The 21,041-nt window shown below is 41.5% G+C and overlaps 2 protein-coding genes across 8 annotated transcripts in view; one reads left to right on the top strand and one right to left on the bottom strand.

The window, feature by feature from the left end:
* The window catches only part of lama2 (laminin, alpha 2), a 129,230-nt gene extending 117,980 nt beyond the window's left edge, over positions 1-11,250 (bottom strand). For all 7 annotated transcript variants that reach the window (XM_026341336.1, XM_026341341.1, XM_026341339.1 and 4 more), the window contains exon 1: positions 11,111-11,250. In XM_026341336.1, the coding sequence (XP_026197121.1) occupies positions 11,111-11,183 (73 nt within the window). In that variant the 5' untranslated portion in view covers positions 11,184-11,250. The remainder of the gene's footprint in view (positions 1-11,110) is intronic.
* Positions 11,251-12,248: 998 nt separating this feature from the next.
* On the top strand, positions 12,249-19,486 carry LOC113149303 (vesicular inhibitory amino acid transporter-like). The gene is made up of 8 exons (XM_026341344.1): positions 12,249-12,352; positions 12,707-13,361; positions 15,707-15,843; positions 15,973-16,099; positions 16,231-16,433; positions 17,227-17,464; positions 17,547-17,709; positions 19,164-19,486. The coding sequence occupies exons 1-8, from the start codon at positions 12,249-12,251 to the stop codon at positions 19,484-19,486; spliced, it is 1,950 nt and encodes a 649-aa protein (XP_026197129.1).
* The last annotated feature ends 1,555 nt before the right edge of the window (positions 19,487-21,041 follow it).

The raw sequence follows: 21,041 nt of genomic DNA, 5'->3' as shown, positions 1-21,041 counted from the left end.
GGCTCAGCAAATGTACATGCGAGGGCACACACACACACACACATACACACACACACACACACACACACACAGACACACACAAACACACACACACACAGAAAGACTAAAAAACGGCAATGAGAGATAAAAAAGGTCCTGGTCAGTGCTTTGCTCTGTTCTGAATAAGTATTGAAATCAGATAAAACCATAGAACAGCGGGTTTCCCATCAGGAGACAGGTTATAAAACACCACTCATTAGTTGCTTTCCTCTCATGCAAAGTGAATGTCCAAGGAAACACGACAGAGCCGAATACTACAGAGCAGAGTGGAGTGCACCAAGTTCCTCCTACTGTGTTCAGTCACCAAACAGCTGTTTCACAGTAGAGTCTATCATGCACACACACACACACACACACACACACACACAATATATATACATCCACGTCTGCTGTGAAACAGATGGGGATTCTGCATCGGACACGCTAAATTTCTGTATGTCTGCTTGTGAGTGTGTCTATGTAATTTATCAACAATGTTAATGTGAACCGTGACTAATAATCATGCAACAGGAAAATAATGAATGAAAAAGGCTGTTCCCCATTCCAGCGAGTGTAGTCTAAGGAATGTGTTCATGTAAAATGCTAAACTCAAAACTACAATTCAGCAGCAGAGTTAAGCACATGAAGCTAATTAATGAGGGAACTGACAATGAAAGTAGAACAACAACTCAGCTATTTAACATTTCTGTAGCACTCAACTCTTCAAAACAAGACTTTTATATTATATTTCATAACTTGACAAAGCTGGGGGCTCACTGGCCCAACAAGGTCTTTTTAAACTGATATTAATTACATAATAAAGCAGGATGTATATTATTTTCATTGTGTGGTTTTCACTTGCAAAACCTGCAGCTGGAGCACAGCTGGAGCAAATGAGTGAGGACACGGTCAATGACTCACAGCAGTGATAGGTTAGTCGGTCTGATAACTGAACTTCAATTAGAGCCGGTGTCTTTTTAGGTGGTTGCTTCATAAATTACCATTAAAATAACCAATTATGTTATTAACATAAGAAACTAGGAATTTCATTTTTCATTTCATTGTCCTGTGCATGCTCTAGCTGCTGTCACAGTGATCACGTTACTAGTTACAGGGAACGGGACATTACTCAGGTTAAAGGAAACAAAATCAAATTTGATTTGTAATAACAAACAACAAACAGAGAAGAGTGTACAGTGCATCCAAAAGCAGAGCAGAGCAGAGCAGAGCAGAGCAGAGCAGAGCAGGACCCCTATGAGTCAAAATAACAGAAGACTTTGTTAGCAGGGTCCGAACCAGCAGAGGACAATGAGCTTGTTGAGTTGCCAGAACAGAGCAGTGGGCTCCTCTAGGAATAAATGTGCTGACGGAACACCCACCTCCCACCCACTGTCAGAACAAGCCTCAGGCTCGGCTCGATGCTTAGGTCGGCTTCCCTCCGCGGGGCCAAACAAGGTCAGCAGAAGAAACATAAAATATGAGTCTCACAGATATTAAAAACTGGAATATACTGTACAAGGACTGACAGACAAATGTTTTCTCCGGAGTCTTTAACTTTTTTAGCCCCAAACACGATGCCCAATGTGGACAGAACCCAGCTTTTGTCCTGACTTTCACATACATTAAAAGATTAAACGCTTCACTGAACTCTCACAGCCCAAAGACGTGCAGTCAGGTTTATTGCCCATAGGTGTGAATCGTTGTCTGTACCTGTGTTGGCTCTGCGAGAGACCTGCAACCTATCTCTACCAAAGCATGCGCAGAATGGTTAGAGGTTCACACCCGAAAGTTAATAAACCAAAGGCACCAAATACACGACACTACATCCCTCTGTAGTGACAGTGGCGAAACATTACTTGGCACCCACAAGAACGACCATTAAGATGTTATTTAAAAGCAGAAACACGACTGCCCAGCTACATCTGTACAAACCTCACTGTGCCCTGAACAGGAAATTACACTGTAAAATAATTCACTCTTGTCCAATCACAGAGCAGTGCCTAAAATTCCCGAGTGTCACTGGTCTATTACTGCAGAGCTGCACCCGGTCTGCAGACACACACACACACACACACACACACACACACACACACACACCGTATTTTCACATATTTCATCTGATGTCAGATGTGAACATTTGAGCTGCATTAGGCCCTCTGTGGGTTACCCTTGGACCAGAATAATGGAAATACAAAAAATATAATGGAAATGTGAAATTACATACAGAATTTGTCCCTTTGTCTCTGTGCATACACACACACACACACACACACACACACACACACGATATTGATGAGAAAAGCAACTGGAATAATGGAAAAGCGAAAATGTATACACAACACATGCCTCTTTCTCCCTCCTTCACTCTACTTCTGCCCCTGCTCGTGTTTTTCGCTCTCTGTCACACACATACAGAGGTGTGTGTATAAATGTTAAATCCATAGCTAACCAGGCCAGTCTAATAGACCCTTATTCCTCTGATGCTTTATCAGCTCAATCACACAAACATTCAGGCCCAAAATAATGGCCTTTCTGTTTGCTGCCTCTTTCTGTGTGTGCACGTGTGTGAGTGTGTGTGTGTGTGTGTGTGTGCACACTTCTATCTAGGAGCTGTGCTGCAACGACTACGTGTGCACTGAATACAGATCTGTCAGTGAAGCCAGAAACTACAATCGTTGGGTTAGGGAGCCCTAGACTTTCCCCTCCTTCATTTATCCACCTGTCAGTCAAGGCAGCTGTATGTATATGATTTTAATTTAAAGTTACAAACTGTGGACGGCCGGGTACTGAAGAAACACACGGGTTTTAGCAGCTAATGGCCTCAGTCAGCTTCAGTCAGAGTGTCAAATAAGAACCTCTAACATTTGATTTAACATGGAAATGTGCAGTGTAACTACACTTTTAACATTTCAGTAATCAGTTAACTGTACCGTCAAGAACAACATTTTTATTTCCGTGTGGACACTAATGAACATGCATTCAGCCTAGTGAAGAGGAGATTTGGAGACGTTTGCATTAAAAGGCGTAAAAAAGCATATCAGGAGAAGAAACCAGATTTACTATATGTATACTGTTCATTCGTGTTAATGAGTGGCAGGTGGCGCAGTTGTTGCAAACAACGTATATATAATATATATAATATATATATAATAATTTTTGGGATTAAATGGGTTAAGACAACTGATCACATCCCTTCTCTATGTGGCTCTGGAACAATCTTAGCCCTGCTTGCAGGACCACACAGGAGGCAGAGGTCATGATAACATGAGTCAGAGGATGGTGACCCTGAGAGGTCAAAGTGTGAGAGGTCAGAGCTTTAATGCTGAAAGCCACGACATAAACATCAAATGCAACAAAAAGTCAAATCCATTCTCCAACTGTCATTCTACGTTTATTACATACACATAGATTTTAAAAACCATGTTGTGACCATGTGTTGAACGAGGATGTCATCGGTGAAACAACTGGTATTTTCCAGCAGCCACCGAAACCAGCCGGAATCAATCTGCTCTGTAAGGACTACAGAGAAACCCCAGACTAACAAGAAGCCACAGCTCAGACATCCTGACCACATCCCACTGCAGACATGCCAACGAAGTGCAAAAACCAGCTTTTGAAACATGATCCATTAAGTTATTTGATGTTGGAGGGAGTCGGATACAATGGCTTTGGTGTTGTGGGTGAAGGAGTCTTTTTCAAAAAAGAAATCTACTCAAAATCTTCACAAATGTTATTGTTATTATTACACTATTATTTATAATAAACCTAACCTACACACAAAAGCAACTTTAAAGATGACTGGATTTTTTAAAATCCACATTCATTCCAATATAAAGCCACAACAAAGCCTCAACAATTGTGCGCAGGCAAAAAGCTGATCATTCCAACATGTGTAGGCCATGTGTGCTGAGGTGAGTGCACTGCATGAGAAGTCACAGAGCAGTGTTTCGGAGAAGTTGCACTCTAGCGATGCCCTGTACAACAAGACTGCATGACCAAGCTTAGATTCTCTCTCTCCTCCAGCACTTCAAGTTAGTCAAAGCAAGACAATGGGTAATCATGTACAGTATGTTCTCAACCTGCTGCTTCGCCTTAATATTACAACGCTAGGATGAATTTGTTCACTAAAAATGCTGAAATAAGTCACACACTCTGATATTTCTTGGACCTCCTTCTGTTTTGATTACAGGACACAGTTGCTGTGACATAATCTTGATAAGTTTGTGCAGTATCAGCACCTTTATTTCTGTCCAGAGCTTCATTAATTTCCAAGATCTTTTAATCTTTTTATCTTTAATTTGTATTATTAATGTGTTTGGACAGCTGAGTAAAGGAACAGCTCAAAGACTGTCAATGGGTTTTAGATCTGGACTTTACATGCAGTAATAACTTTTACCTATTTGCTTAGTGAAATCCGGGTGGTGACTTTTTTTTTCCAGGCAGTGTATATATCTCGTAGTTCCATAAATGCACCAACTCTCACAGAAAAGCGTGGTTGTTCGAGATGCTGAAGCAGCAACAGAAAGTCTGATGGGACATTTTGTCCAAACACAGCCTGTGCCTATAATTCATATCTGTTTATGCTCAGCGCAGGTGTGTGTGTGTGTGTGTGTGTGTGTGTATGTGTGTGTAACCCACGGTCAAACAAACAAGACGCACAGACCTGAAACGGGATGCATGTATTATTTATAATCCAATGAGAGTAGTTTAGTGCTGCTAAACCCAGTTCATACATGCAAAAAGAAATTACATTGATGGGAAGTTTAGTTACAAAGCCAGCTCTAATTTCATATACAGCTAGGTTCAGAGGTATACTACATACTATACAATGATGTAAAGCCAAATGTAAAATAAGCATGTTGGTGCACCTCACATGATTTAGATAAAATATAATAAGAGCTTAGATAAAAACAACTCAGAACTAAGCTAAAAAAAGCTAAAACAAAATAGAGCTGGGGGGCCTCTATCTTGCTTTACGGCTGACTTTGAACTGGCTGTGGCAGACTGTAAAAAAAAAAAACTGCTCGCTCTCAGTGTGTTCGCTGTGGATAAACAGAGGTTTAGAACTGAAGTGATTTGAGCTAGAACAAAACAAAAAAGACCTCCAGAAACCAGCGGTGAAGGAGAAGCAAGACAAACAAACTGAGGCCAGACGTTGAGCTCAGCTATGGCCGCAGAGGTTGTCAGCGGTACTCCTACACAGGATGAAAGGGAGACAGCAAAGAGGAGGTGGAGGATATAAGGGAGAAAAATGCACAAGGGGGCAAAGAGGAGATGGGGAAGGATATGAAACAGAGAAACATGCGGATACTTTTGATGCACTAGAGGTCCATTACCAGTCCAAATCAATACTCTTCCTAAAGTCTTGGAGTCTTTTTTTAGACTAAAACTGATGAAAAAGTTCAAATTTCTCTCTTTAGCCAAAAAAGAAAGAAAAGAAAACGCTTGCAAAAGGAATGAAAGATGATGGGAGACGAGGTGAAGTGACAAAATAAGGAAGACAGGACAATCAGGAGGCCAAGGAATGACAGGAGAAAGAAAGAGGGAGAACAGAAAAGAAAGAAGGCGGCGAGAAGAGATGAAGGATTATTGACACCATGTGTTACCGCAGGAAGCTCCCTGGGAAAATATAAGCACCCGGAAAGATCAGAGAGCAAGAGTGAGATGAGTGAATGACAGAGAGAGAAAGATGGAGAATCAGAGGTCAATCCGAAGTCTTTGCAGCTGCAGATGTGTGTGAGTGTGTGTGAGTGTGTGTGTGTGTGTGTGTGTTAGGGTCAGTAGCCTCTGTTTTAGCAGTCGGACATCTGTATGTCAGGCATGCGTGAGTTTTAGCCACAAGGTCGCAGTGTCAAATCCCACAGTGAACACTCAGATTTATCGATCTGTAACAGACATGCAAACAGAAATATTTCAAATTAAAAGCATCAGAAAAAGTATAAGTTAAGTATGGAGGGAGTTTTAATTGTAGTAGTAGAGCTGAAATCCCAGTCAACTAATCAACTAGTTAATTAAGACAATTAATAGGCAACTGTTTTTCTACCATATTCCCATATTAATTTCAGCATCTCAAATGTTAGACATTAAATGATTTACTGCTTTCCTTTGCTTAGTTTGTGTGTTGAGGTGATGGTAATGAATAAACATCTGTGAACTATCTTGTTGGACTCAACAGTACATTTAAATATGTCACCGTGAGCTTCAGGAAACTGGAGCTGTGACTCAGAGAGGGACAGGTGAGCATGGTGAACTCCCAAGGAGTAACCTAGATTCAGGTCCTTGCTATTCAACTTAGCTACCAAAAGCGAAACGTTTAGTGGAGAGCAATTTACCCACACAGCAGCAGCAGACACGAGTGTAAAGCTAAAAGGGTCAGAGGGATGAAACCATCCACCTCTGCTGAACTGGTGCTTCGGAGTGAAGATGGATCATTTTTGTTGTTTGTTCTGCTCATGAAATGCTGTAAGTTGAATTATACGAGTATCGCGACTTCACTCGATGCTTATTTTTTGTTTTAAAACCTCTTAATGTGAAACATTGGAACTACTAGACACATTAATTTCCAGTATTTTCCAGCACTGTGTTCTGCATTTGCACGTTGTAATCAGTTTGTTTATTCGCTTATAGTCCTTTAAAACTCTGCAACATTGATTCCCATGGACATTGTGCTGCACGTCGTTGAAAGGAACCCTTTGCAGATAAATAATACAAGCACATTTCTGTTTACAGTCTGCACTAGTCATGTTAGAATTAGCGTTAGCAGCCTCTCATCCCACAGAGTGTGGGTCACCTGCCTTTCAGAAATAGTCAGAGCCCAAAAGGCTGCACCACATCGTAAGGTCATCTTTGATCAACCAATCAAAAATAAATCAAAAATGTTAATTCACCAATAAAAGAAACAACAAATACACATTAATTTCAAAAATAATATTCACAACGTGCAGCTTTACTCCACATTGTAAACACATGGGATTATTATTGAGCTGAATGCCTAAAATAAGAACATATCCAGACTGATCCTGGGAGACGTAGTCTAAAAATGTAAAAAAAAAAACATTTTTATGTTCCTTCTTACAAATTCATATCACAGTTTTTTTTTTAAGTTATACTAAATAATGTGGGTGCAGAAGCAAGTGCAAACACACATGCACATCCAGTATAAACTCACACGTAAACAGTCCAATTCATCAACTCATTCCCTGTTTCTCTCTGTGTCTAAGCCCACAGTCGAATGGTGCTGGGCAGAGCAGCTATTGTGTCCCTGGTAGAATTAACTATTGATTTTCTCCTCAGCATTATCAATGCTGTTCTGACAACAAAACAGCAAGAAAACACTCACACTCATGGCCGTACACACACATGCACAGAGCCAGATTTTGTTCAGTAGATGTGCTGTGAACGAGGCAGCACAGCCCCAATGGGAAAAGCACGAAAGTCAAATATTAACATACTACTGGTACAAGCATACACAAAAAAATACACTGGCACTTGCACACAATCATATATGCAAAAACACCAACACCGTCCCACGAAACCTTCTGCCGTGGTATTTGTGCAGGCATGCATTATTAAATGTGATACATTGGTATGATTTCCATAAATTAATGTCACTATGATCAAATAAATTTTCTTGTTCCTCATTTGTGGTCTGCGAAATCGTGACCACGAGCCCCTTTGCTGTCTGTACTATAGAGAATCACGCTTTCTTTCTTTGCATGTTGAGTTTATTATTTTATTAAATGGAAAAAAATGTGTTGTTCTGAATGAAAAAATAATTTTCACTGTTGTTTGTCAACTGTCCCATAACGGCGCTATGGGTGCTGCCAAATCACAGCACCAACACTAATGTCTCAAAATCCGCAGGGCAGTCATTTATTGATGGTAAAATTCAAGCACATCTGAATATTTTTTAAAAAGTCACACTGGCGTTGCAGACTTTACTTTTTGAAACCAGCAGGTGTCACGTCCTGACCTACTTCTTCGCCACACTGACAAGTGTCACAAAACAAATTCAAAATGTCAAGGTTGGTGTGATCAAATCTGTCTCCCTCCAACTTCCTCTGCCTTTCTTATTGACAGGAAAGCTTACAACTTAGCACCTGGCTAATTTTAGCTCCCACAGGGTTCTTCCAGAATGCACATACACACCTGTTGGTGATCATGTGACGTGCGCCTTTGGTGCAATGTCACTGAACAATTATTGGCTGCTTGGCAGTAACTAATTTACTCAAAGACCTTTGGACACATGGACAGGATTGAGAATTAAACTGATCAGTTGACAACAATGATGACAGGCTGTTCATCTCTTCAATGAGCCAAATGTTGTCTTCTAGTAATGTAAACGGAGTTCCTTCAGGGGAGACGACTGAAGACATCACATTCTCCTCTGGAAAATCGAGATGAGCATTTTGCACTGCGTTTCTTACCTTTCATAGACAAAACAACATCCATCCAACAATGGAGGAACAAACTACCTCGGCGTACTCGCTTTGCAGCATCACTCCAATTTTCAAAGAACTGTTGAGGAATCGTGTTGTGTGCAATTTCCCATGCGTTTCCATCTATGTGGCACTTTCATCTCATGAAACTAAGACATTTCTTTTCATGGCACTTTGCTTTCAGTGTCCTCCACTATAAACTGTTGTTACAATACAAAGTCAGCTAGACTCAACCCCTCTGCGTCCTTCCACTCTTCTTAATTTCTGCTCTTTTGTGACCCGTGCTACCTTTCTTCCCTCCTTTGTCCTTTCTTCCATGACCTACACTTTCTTTCTTCTGTCCTTCTTCCATTCACACACAGGTTTATTCTATGAAATCCATTCTGCTAAGCTCGGGTGCTTCCACGTCAACACAATAGACTAAGATCAACATATTTTAGAGATATTATTAAATTAGGATGAATTCCCGCTTCATAAAAATGTTGATTTCTCTGATGGGCAGAAATAGCTGTTCTGAATTCCTATCACATCCGCTGCTGGATCTCTGGTGAATTCACATCACTTTGAGTTTGTCTTGGTTAAATCCACATTAGCATAAACTTATAAACACATCTGTAGTTGCTCTGAAGAGACCTTTTATGTACAAATTAACTATTTTTATATGTTCAGCACCGATCCTCCCAAGCAGAAAATATTTCCTAGGTCCCGGCTTCACCTTTGATTATACTAAAATCCAATAAACATCAACAGGGAAATCAATCAATTTCCTCACCCTTCCTGACATGTTTACTTATTTTGAAGCGTCAGTATGAGGTTTCTGCAGGACAGCTATGAATAAGTCACATGGATTTACTTAAAACGTTGATTTCTCAGTTGGTGTACGAGTCTTGTCTGGATTCATTCCACACTGGCGTCTCTGGTGAGTTCACTTCAGATCCATTCATGCAAATCAGGCCGGTAACATTCATATTAATACACACACATTAATCCAATAAGTCAACTTTTCTGGCAACTTTGCAGAACTTTTACAATTTTTCCCCAGCGACAGCCGCACGCTTGACATTTTATCTTTTATCAGTCGAGCTGCTGGGCTCAGCCTCACGCATCACACCTACTTATACAAAAACCCAGAGAAACAAACATAAGGAAAAATAACATTCATTCTTACATTTCTCTATACACTTAACTTTTCAGTCTACTGCAAAATTTACTGTTTTCTTTTCCTTTTTTTAATATTGGTGGAACTGTTTTCAACACCTTCCATTTCCTGTCATGTGCCCTGAACCCTCCTCCACCTGATTCACCCATCCTCTACCGCTGGTTTCTCCTCCAAAGCCAAATAACTCTTGAACGCCCCCTCCTTCCTCTCGCCTCTCTATTTCCCTCCTCTTCTTCTCTTTCTGATTATCTCCCAGTGTCTATCTGAGCTCTGGCGCTGATAGAGAGCACGCCTGGTTGACACGCCTGGTAATGAGTCTCCTCACGCAGATGGCCTCTCCCGCCCTCTTCTACTCAGTTTCTCTCTCTCTCTCACACACACACACACACACACTCAGTATATAGAAACACACATCCTGACAGCAGCTCCCCTGCTTGCCTCTGCGGGAGGTCCAAATCACTCCTGGTTTAAACATTAGTTGAAGATGCTCGGAAGAGGATAAATAGAAAAAAGCATGACAAGCACTACATTTGTCTCATCTTTCAAGCAACAGTCATCACTGCCAAACCCTCACTCTACAGTTACACAAACTACGTCTACACACACTCTTATGTTCAAAACAACTTACTTATGTGTAAGCACTGGAAGTATTTTCTTTTCATCTTTTAAATGTCTATAGCATTTTGCATGTTCAACAATTTGCCTAACATGTCATTGGGCATTAATAATTTGGATTTTAGTTGTGCAGCATATGTTTTTTGCTCCATCTGTCGAACTGCATCTCTGCTGAAGGCTTTCCTGCTCACTTTGCATTGCTGACTATGTTCACATTACAGGTCTTAATTTACAGGGATCAAAAACATCAAGTGATGTGAACTTAACCTGCCACAAACAGCAAATCACCTGCATCACAAATAGCAAATCGCTTTTCATAACTCAGTTAGTCATTTTAAAACTGATATTTCACAAAAATTACAGAAAGAACTTCATATTTTCCCATTTAAGCAGCTTTTGGTGAATCCAGAGTAAACAAACTCTTTGAATGTGTAATATTGCAGTAAACATCTTGTCAGACCAGGCAGGCCAGAACCTCTCTCCAGACCAGCAGAGTACAAGCATCTGCCTGTCCCCCATCTCCTCACTGCAGCTTTTGGCCCTTTTACAAGTGTGTTTGTTATAATTGGGCCAAACACTGAATAATTGTTCCACATGTTCACGTTAACGACAGTGAAACAAAAAGTGAAGGAACCATCAGCAGAGTTTTCAATTATTGCAATTAATGAGAATGTTCCTGTGGACCACGTTTCAACATCTCTCCACTTTTTTTAAAAGCTTGTGCAAAGCTGCAGTTAGTTGACTGATTGACTTATTAAGGGAAATGAGCAACAGCCCGATGTGAAGGACATTCAGCTGATATGACTCCGGCTGCGCTGTGTATTGGTGTATCGATCAGCAGTCGTGTGTCTGTCTGTCTGTCTGTCTCTGGAGGACTCACCTCTCTGCTGGGCTCGGCACCACTGCAGCAGATACACCGTCAAAAGCAGGAGCTGGAGCTGGAGTCGCTTCATTTTGTCCAGTCTGTGTGGGATCACACGGCGCGCACTGTCCTGTGGCGCAGCTGTGCGCAAAGCTCAACGTCGGAGCGACGTTTCTCACAAAGTTGCACCAAACTCTCTCCTAACATTACGCTACTCCTCCTCCTCTGCCCCCCCTCCTCTTCAGGTTTTTACTTAGGACAGAGGGGAGGAAGAAAGTAGTAAGATAAATATGAATTGTTTGGTATTTCTACTAAAGTCTCGCAGATGGATGGTGACAATTGAACATTATTGTACTATAATAGATGGAAATGTCTGTAGTTATAGATGAATTGTGTAAAATGTTGAATCCATACAGAGTTTTTAAACACACCAGTGTTGCAGAAACAGCTTCAGATGCAGAAAAGCTAATGAAATGTTGCACCATGGCAGGTTTGGCCACCACAAACAATGTGGCACAGAATGAAAAGAAGATGAAAGTAGTGAAGAACTAAGTGGAGCACACAGTACAACAGCAGAAGTTTTGGTCCCCACAGTTTCGTGCACTCCTGTTCTGTGGCTCCTCCTGCTGCCCCACACAACTCACCACACTCTGGGGCAAAACTTTCTAAGAGTACTGACAAAAGTCGCTTGTAACTTCAACAGACTCAAAGACACGTGAAACAAGATGACGTTTATTCATAAGTAAAAGTGACCTTCAGTGACCAAGCATGCAGAAGATGAATGTTATTAGAGAGGTGCTCTAATGTAATGTCAAATACAGTTGTTGCATGGGAGAGATGTTTTAAATCAACATGCAAAAGGCAGAAAATAAAAACTGCATCCCTGAGTGTGCTCATATACTGTATGTGCAGGTCATTATAGCTGTTTACTCCTTCACCACCATTATAATGTTACAGCCCACCGACCTGTCAATCACGCCACACACCTGTGAAAGTGTGTGCAGCACGTGTGTGTTTGAAAAGTTACCTTATGGACAGACGCGCCGAGTGTGTGACTGTGAAGGTCTGCATGAGAGTGTTTGGGAGTCCAGTGGTAGTCGAGCTTTCGTGGACACTACACTTTGAGAGGCTGAGTCTGCAGAGAGTGAAGCAGAAGATGGGCTCTCTTCACGGGGCGTGGAGCTCCGGAGCGCCCCGCAGTGCTGCTGGATCTCTGTGGGGCTGGGCAGTGTCGAGGCTACACCTGGACTGGACAGCGAGGTGAGTCTTTTTCTGGCATGTGTTCATTTCCAGATTTACTGCACTGTTGATTTCCACATTAAAAAAATCTTTATGTAATAAAAGTATGATGAATCTAAAATACTGAGGTATCTGTCGAAGTCAATATGTACATTTACACACACACAACTATTTATTATGTCAGAAGATTCATTATTGATTATACAATTTGCTGTTAACACCAATCATCCAATTGATCACAGCAAAGTGTAATGTGGTTGATACTTTAAGTCAATATGCCACTTTACACTCAAAGGAATCAATATTGACGAAAACCTGGAGGGATTCTTACTAAACTGAAAGAACCATGAACTCAGCACTGGTTTTGATTTACAGGTTCTTTCAGGAGGATGTAGAGATGCTGGTTCTGACCCAGAGTGATGAGTTGAACAGAACCTATGATGAGGACAACAGAGTGCCTTTTGATCGAGCTGCTAACACGAGTATGAGCTTTAATGACACAAGAAGAAACAGAGCATCGTGTAGAAGAGACAGCGTGTCTCTGACAGCGCAAGATACTGTCACTATGAGGGACAGACCAGCTGCCAACCCGTTGGGATCCCCCAGCACCGTGCTGCCAGATGGCCCAGCTTTTAAAGAAACCAGAGCTACCTTAGTCACAACTGGTCCCAAGACCATCACCACAACACTAGCTGTCTCTCCTGCCGATTCCCCCTGGTTCAAAAATGCCAACAGCTATGACGAAGGAAGGAAATCCTCTGAGATACAAGCTGACAAGACAGGAAGCCAGAGCCAGGGTAATAAGAGAAAACCCTGCAGAGCAGGTGGGACACTACGAAAGCAGAGACTTTGTGTAGATGAAGAGGAGAAGGAGGATGAAGAGGAACCTGAGGAGAGGACGTCTCAGTTTTGCGCCAGTGTTGAAGAAGAGAGAACAAGGACAAGTTTAGCTAAACCAGTTCAGAGTCTGAATCCCTCCCCCACCATCACCGCCTGGGAGGCTGGCTGGAATGTCACAAATGCTATACAGGTACTGTTCCACGTTATGCCTACATACAGACCATGATGAAATAGAGAAAGAATCAGACTGAAAGATCAATTATGATCAGTTTAATGTTTTAATTTAAAGATCGTTTACATAAGATTTTAAGGTTTTGGCTTATTAACCCCAAATCACTGACAAACTACAGTATAACCTAATTCTTTAGACTCATGAATACATTTTCCTACTTTCCAGGAAACTGTGTCATGTTTTCTGTTGCCACTAAAACGAACTGTCTGCCAGCTTAATAAAGTTTTTATTAGAGAGCACATTTGGTGCCAAAAATGGAAAAAAAAAAAAGAAAAACAGCCCCAGCGCCAAAGACCCTGCAAACAGATTCTCCTTCATCATTATCATCTTCATCATTACCCTCAACACCACTTTTATCCTGGTTATAAACAGGGCTGTAACTAGCATTCATTATTCATCACTCATTAGCCAGCGTTGGTTATAATTTGTCAGTTTTTAAGTTGAAACTGTGAGTAAGGTGATCATTTTTCTATGGGCTTGTGTCTGTTGGCGTCGACTAACCACTCTTATTTTATTTGTACTCCCAGATCATGTGAAACCACGAAACAGAAAAACACATTTGATAAAACCTTTTCTATTTTTTTTCTTTCCTTTATGCCTGAACAAATAAAACAGCTTTGATTAAACTTAGAAGTAGAACTAAAAAAAAAAAGTCACCTCACGCGATTTAAATGTCAAACCTGGCATCTGCTCGTGTCTGCTCCACCTAATCCCCTCATGGTGCGGAAAGACATTTCTCATTTATCACTTTTTTCTTTTGCACTAGGCATGTGCCTGCATAAAACACTATGTATGACCTAAAGGGGCGCAGTTGAAATCTTCTGAAAGCACCTGGGAAGTCCGGACAGGAACAGCGAATGTGTAATAGTCTTTCTTTTTTCTGCATGCGCTGCAGAGGTACCCTCGCTGCTTTGTGTCCAGTAGTGAGCATGTAAAATATGAGAAAGAGCATATTTGCTTGGTCGGCATGCCCTGAATAAACAGATTTTAAAGGTGCCTCGGGTGTCGGATCGTAGCAGCACAGAGCTGAAAAGAATCATTAATCTCTTCATCTTCTGCATCTTGTTTAGAGCCAATCAGGGATTTCTTTCCTCTCCTATTGTGGCCCTTTGTGATTGGGAGCTGTTTCAGGTTGTGCTCAGAGAAACCGATGAGGAATTAACTGGCAAAAACACACAGAGAAAAAGAAATGCAGCTGGAGACAGAGAGAGGGGAGATGAAATCAGCTACTCGAGCTTCAGATTTCTCTCAAACGGCTTTCATCCTCAGCAGCTCCATGTGAACATCAAAGCTCTATCAGCATATGCCTAACAGACAGCAGTTACAAAATGGCAACTTGAAAGCGAGAGAATGCGTTCGTGTCTGTTTATGGATCCACAGCGAGTGTTCGTGTCTGCGGCCTGTGATGTGCTTCCACGACTCTCTCAGCGAGTCTCTGTACATCCGTGTTCCAACATCCGAAACACAGCAGCTCTGTCAGTAGCTTGTTGCCTCCTCTGATCTCCCCTCATCCTCCTCCTCTTCCCTTCCTTAACCTCTTGCTCTCCGGCCATGTGGTGACGCCTCTCCTTCTCCCTCCTCTCCTTTCCGTTCCCGTCCCTCCTTCACCTCCGTTCCCTCTCTCCGCCTTGTGCTCCTCTCTGTGGTGGTCACTGACATTTCCCCTTGGTGGAAGGCCAAAGCTCCACTCTCTTCCTCCTCCTTCTGCCACTGCTGGTCTCCTGCGTTCTCAAACCCTCTAGGCATCACGCCAGAACTGTTCTCCTGCTGCCTCATCATCCAGCCATGAACAGTCTCTTCTCTTCATTTGCTCTTCAACCGTCTTTCTAAATCTGCACTGGTGCAGAATTTTCACATTATAATGATTTACAACCAATAACTGTGTAAACTGAACTTCCTGAATAACTTCCTGTTGCAAATGTTTGTATCTCTAATCTGTGCTCATGGCTTTGTTCATGTGGTTTGACTGATATTTTCTATTGCACATCGTCTTGTGCACAGTAATTCAGTGATAACTTGTTACTAATGAGTGGAAAAGAAGTGAAAGTTTCATTTAGGTTTTAGTATGTGTGCCTTTATTTTGATAGTATGAGTGTAGAGACAAGAAACACGTGGATGAAGAGGTGGTAATGACATGCTCCAAAGGTTCCTGGCCAGAATCAAACCATGATTGTTTTGATTACAGGGTATGTGTTTCAACAGCTACCGTCTGTCACACGGCCCATGAGAGAGATTCATCTGTTCACATTAAGTCCTTTTTCTCACTCACTTCCTCCCCCCTATCTCTCTCTCGTCTCCCTCAGGGTATCTTTGTGTTGGGTTTACCTTTTGCTCTGGTCAAGTCAGGTTATGTGGGCCTGATTCTTCTGGTTCTGTCCGCTTGGGTGTGTAACCACACAGGGAGGATCCTGGTGGCCTGTCTGTATGAAGAGCAGCAAAGGTAGTGTTCGAGTAAAAAAACAAAAAACACACTGATGCTTAAACGGTTTATGTGAAAACGACTTCCTAGTTTCTGCAACTATAATAACAGTGAATTTGTTTTACACTTGTATCACCACATATCTTTCAGTGAAGGGTCTGACTCTCTGTCGAAGGTCCGAGTCCGTCACAGCTACCAGGACATAGTGGAGGCCTGCTGCAGAGGACTGTGGTCCCACTGGCCTGGACTTGGGGGGTGGATGGTTAATGTAGCTCAGGTACCGCTTCTGCCACTTTAAGTAGTATTTGTTTCTTAATTTATTTTATCAACACATAGATTAAAATGTGAAAATGTTCTTTCTTTTACATATAACACACGAAGTATGTTTGCACTGTTTACTGTTTCCAGGTCACTGAACTGGTGATGACCTGCACCCTGTACCTGGTTGTCTCCACCAGTCTGTTGTCTGACAGCTTCTCAGCGTTGGCTGCTCCTAGATCAGCATGCTCACTGGTCTCGTTGATGTTCCTGCTGCCCTGTCTGCTGCTGACCGATCTCAGACCAGTCTCCACGCTCAGCCTGCTCTGCTCCCTGGCTCACGTACTGATCAGGTGATTACACGAGAAGACGCTCCACGTTTTGTTCTGACAGAGGGGTGAATCTGGGCGTTTGTCAGAGGAGCGGCATCAGCTGACAAACTCACCAGTCAAGTTAAATAATGAGAGGAAGGCGCTGTTTATAATCTGCTTTATTCTCACTTCTGTGATCACGTTGCAGCTGCTGGTGGTTATGCTGTCTGCGCCCACCTGCTTCACAGGGCTGTTACTCGTTGACTAATCCATTTTTAATGGCAGGTGTCCTGCTTGAGACAAAAGAAATTGAGCTGGCTCTTGGATTTCTCCTGCTCCTGGAGCACTTAGAGCCATCTGACCACACACTTGTCTTTGGCCATTAAGTCCTGCTCACATGCACATTAGATTATATCCTGATAATTGAGAGAAATATATTTAGTTTGGGGGTTTATTGTGTTTTTTTTCAGTGCTTGAATTAATTAAGGAACGACCTCAGGAGCTGAGGTCAAACCACCAAATTAAATGAGTTTAACCATTTGTTTGTTGTTTCGTGTGCTTTGTTGCATCTCTGGCTGAAGAACATTAAAAAATTTTTAATTACATACATTTGTCAGAATTACACAGTAAAAGTACACAGAAAAAAACGCTAGTGTTTATTCATTCTACTGTGATTTGGTGCATTTGTTTCCTCCTACACCTTCATTTCTAACTTTGTACTTGAGAGAAACCAGCTCTCATTAGACTTACTTTACCTAACAATAATTTTACCAAGAAGCTCCATCGCTCTTTTTTGTGTGTGTCGTCTCTTCTTTTCTCTGTGACCCTCTTTCAGCCTTTTGGTCATGCTGTACTGTCTGAGTCGAGCCAGCAGCTGGTCTTGGTCCTCTCTGTCTCTGTCTGTGAACCCAGAGGACTTCCTGGTCTCCGTCGGGGTCATCATCTTCTCCTACACGTCGCAGATCTTCCTCCCTCATCTAGAGGGCAGTATGGAGGACAGAGGGAAGTTTGATGTTATGCTGGGTTGGACGCACGCTGCTGCCTGCATCATGAAAACGATGTTTTCGTTACTGGTCAGTGTCTATCTGAGAGCAGCAGGTTATCAAAGGACGGGAGATTACTGGACTGGTTCAAAGTGTTTTCTTCTTCCATTAGGCCGTGTTGACCTGGGGGAAAGACACCAGTGAGGTCATCACAGACAATCTGCCCTCTGACCTGCGACCTGTGGTCAACCTGTGTCTGTTGGCTAAAGCCCTTCTGTCCTACCCTCTGCCATTTTACTCAGCTGCTGAAATACTTCAGACCTGTTTATTCGGAGGTAAATAAATAACACTAATATAACAAAGTAGATTCCCTTCTATATATTTCATCTTTCATTCAGCTAAATAAAGACGGACTTGTTGTGATTTATTAGCAGAAAATCAAAACTTTATAATATTAAAGCTGCAGCTACAGTGTTTACCACTATGATCCTCAGGAATCTGTTGTTTGAGAAGCAGAAGCCTGTAGATTTGCCTGTTCCAATACTTGCCATGAAGGTAGATATAAAGAAATTATGTAATATTTTTGCTATATTTGTAAAATCATATATGACCACCACATTTCCTTTTACAACAGCAAACAGCATCCTGGGAATCTCTGCAGGTTTCAGTGTGAAGTGTGCTGAAGCATAGCATGAATGGCCTATTTCACTTTCTAGTTGTTTTTGCCACCAATGTCACATGCTAGAATCCCTTCTATCATAATTATGATTCTTAAGGAAAATACACGATTAAAAGAGGAAGATATTAAATCCACGGCTCGGCAGGTGCCTTTCTGTGTGGAGTTTGCATCTCGTCCCCGTGTCTGCGTGCATTCTCTCCTAGTATAGTCCAGCTTCCTCCCACCTCCAAAGACATGCACACCAGGTTAATAGGCGAACTCTAAACTGCCCATAGGTGTGAATGTGAGTGGGATAGGTTTGTCTATCTCTGTATTGCTGCACTGCAGTGGACCGGCAACCTGTCCACGGTGTACCCCACCTCTTGCACGATGAAAGCTGGGATAGGCACCAGCACTCCTGTGACCCTTGAGTGGACAGGCAGTAAAGAAAATGGATGGATGGAAAAGAGAAAAATAAAAGCCACATGAACGATTAGAAAAATGTGTATTTCAATAAAATAATTTTGTCTAACTTCAATTGGAGCTTCACTTAAGTCAATATAAAAAAATAAAGAAAGAAAATAATTTATCAGTTAATAAAATTGGCAAAACTAATGAAATTAAATATTAGAGAAAATACAACATATTACTGTGAAAAAGTCAAATATCACATTCCCTGTATTTTATAACTCTTCAGTACGACTCCTGGCTGTCATCACATTTGTCACCATGGCTGAGCTTTTTGCAGTTACTGATTGTCAACAGGAAGACATCAGATTATGATTTTTATTTTATCCTCAAGTGATGTGATGAAGGTTCATGAAGAATGATTTCTGTGATTATTGGTGTATGCACCACAGGCAGGAGGATCCATTAAGCGGGAAACTGGCTGCAGGGAGGCATCAACAGGCAGAACAGTCAGAATAAAGACAAGCAAGGCAGGAATCATGACAGTTTTACTTAATATAAAGGTTTTTTAAAGCTTCCCAGTGCTCTGTTCTTGAAGAAAGTTGTTAGTTCTTACTGTATATAATGTTACTTAGTCATATACTTGTATCACTACGTCTTTTGAGTGACCCATAAACGAGCTCTGTCCACTTTTTCAGCCTCTCTTCTTCACTCTATCTCCAGACTCTCCTGCTCTCTCATCGTACTCAAAACATGGAGCTCAAGGCCTGTCTCGTCCAGCTCTGCTCGTCCGTGGCGCCTTGCTGATGACATCATACCTACTAGCCCTGCTGGTGCCCAGGTTTTCCTTGCTTATGGGTCTGACAGGCAGCGTGACCGGGGCGGCCATGACGCTCATACTGCCATGCCTGTTTCACCTCAGACTGCAGTGGGGCCGCCTCACTGTGAGGGACCAGCTGATAGATGTTGGGATACTGAGTCTGGGGGTCATCTGTAGTGTGTCCGGTGTGATTTGTTCAGTGAGGAGACTTGTGGAAGGACTGTAGGAGGAGTTGATTCTGTAGAACAGGTTTCTGTGTCTGACTGTATGAGGTGGTCCATCAAATACTAACTGTGAAGTCACAGTCACAGTCAAGCAACGGGATAAAATTACAACTTTTGTACAAACTTTGTCGCACATTTTCTGATCATGTGTTATATTATTTAAACAAGCTTGTTATTTTTATCATATCATACTGTAAAAACTAAATTATATGGAGACGGATATGCTACAATAGCAGCAAATGTCCTGCAGTTACCATAGTGAAACACTGACATGTTGTGTCGAGCAAACTTCATCAACAATACAAAATGAAAGTCAGACATTAAACAGACATTAATTGAAAGAAAATAACTATTTTTTTTCTTTATGCAGGATTTTGTTGCTTGTGCTGTACTTGAAATTGAACTGTCCCTTTGGTGTTGCCGTAGGAAGACGAGATAAGAATGGGTGTTAACATTTTATCCAGTTTTTAAAGAGTTTATTTAGAGGTGAGCGTCTCTGTGCAGCACTAATGTAAGAACGTCTTTCTGTGATATTTATGTGTGAATGTTATCTCTGTTGCAAAAATGATACACATATTTCTGGAGAAATAAACTATGAATTATCTCCTCTTCAGTGCTGCAGAAGCTTGAGTAATCATCCAATGTATGAGATTGTTATGGTGAAATGTATATGAAGGGAATGCATGTTTGTGTGTGTGTGTGTGTACCTTTATAAGTGGGAGTCATTTTGGCTTTGCTTTGGCTTCAACCCACTTCCACAGTGCGTGGAAGTGGGTTGGAGCCAAAGTGAGAAAGCAAAGAGCAAGAAAAACAAAACAAGAAACACACAGAAAAAATAAAATGGATTCATTTTTCACACTGTTGGAAAAAAAATCTGAATGAAAATGTGAAAAGTGAGAGGAAAGAAAAATGAGCAGGAAAAAGATAAGACTGAGAAAGGGCAAAAACAAGAGAAGTGAATTACATACGAATTAAAGGTCAACAGAGAGAGAAAGCTGGAGAGGAGAATTTAAAGTTGAAACTTCGCCTGTTTGATGTAACTACAGATGATTCAGGCTGCTGTGGGAACTCTGTTAGTACAAGTACACACACAGGCTGAAGTGTAAAACAGCGGGATTGAAAAGTGATGTCACAGATGTTAAATAGCAGACGTTTGCTACTAAAAGCAACACAATTTATAACTTATTTACTTTTTTATGGTTTGGAAAGGACAGAATAATAGTAAGTGGCAAAGGTGAACATGGGTGAGGAGCTCAGTGGCCAGTTCTGTGTTTTTACTGCACTACATTTATCTTATAAATTGAGTCAGTAGTCACTTTAATTAAAATTAGTAATCAGAGAATAGCAGTTATCATATGTTTAGAGAAGACAAGATTCCTCTTTAATAATGCCTGAGATTAATTCACATTTCATTACAGCAGTTTATGTTGCAACACAACAGCAATAAGTGAGAAAAACAGATTCAAGTTATTCCACAAAGACCCGCATCTACATACTCACCTGTCGTTATCTCAACAATCATCTCTGTCGGCTTCTGTTTATGTTGTTCACGAGGAA

This window comes from Anabas testudineus, chromosome 24 (genome assembly GCF_900324465.2).
Source record: "Anabas testudineus chromosome 24, fAnaTes1.2, whole genome shotgun sequence".
Classification (NCBI taxonomy): Eukaryota; Metazoa; Chordata; class Actinopteri; order Anabantiformes; family Anabantidae; genus Anabas; species Anabas testudineus.
Note: the sequence above shows the minus strand (reverse complement) of the source record. Positions and strands in the feature narration are given on the sequence as shown.

What these genes read in the sequence shown, in the direction of transcription:
- LOC113149303 (XM_026341344.1), top strand. Translation starts at nt 12,249, where the DNA reads ATGGGCTCTCTTCACGGGGCGTGGAGCTCCGGAGCGCCCCGCAGTGCT. An exon ending in ATGTCACAAATGCTATACAG is followed by an intron (nt 13,362 to 15,706) that starts GTACTGTTCCAC and finishes CGTCTCCCTCAG; the next exon opens with GGTATCTTTGTGTTGGGTTT. An exon ending in CTGGCTCACGTACTGATCAG is followed by an intron (nt 16,434 to 17,226) that starts GTGATTACACGA and finishes ACCCTCTTTCAG; the next exon opens with CCTTTTGGTCATGCTGTACT.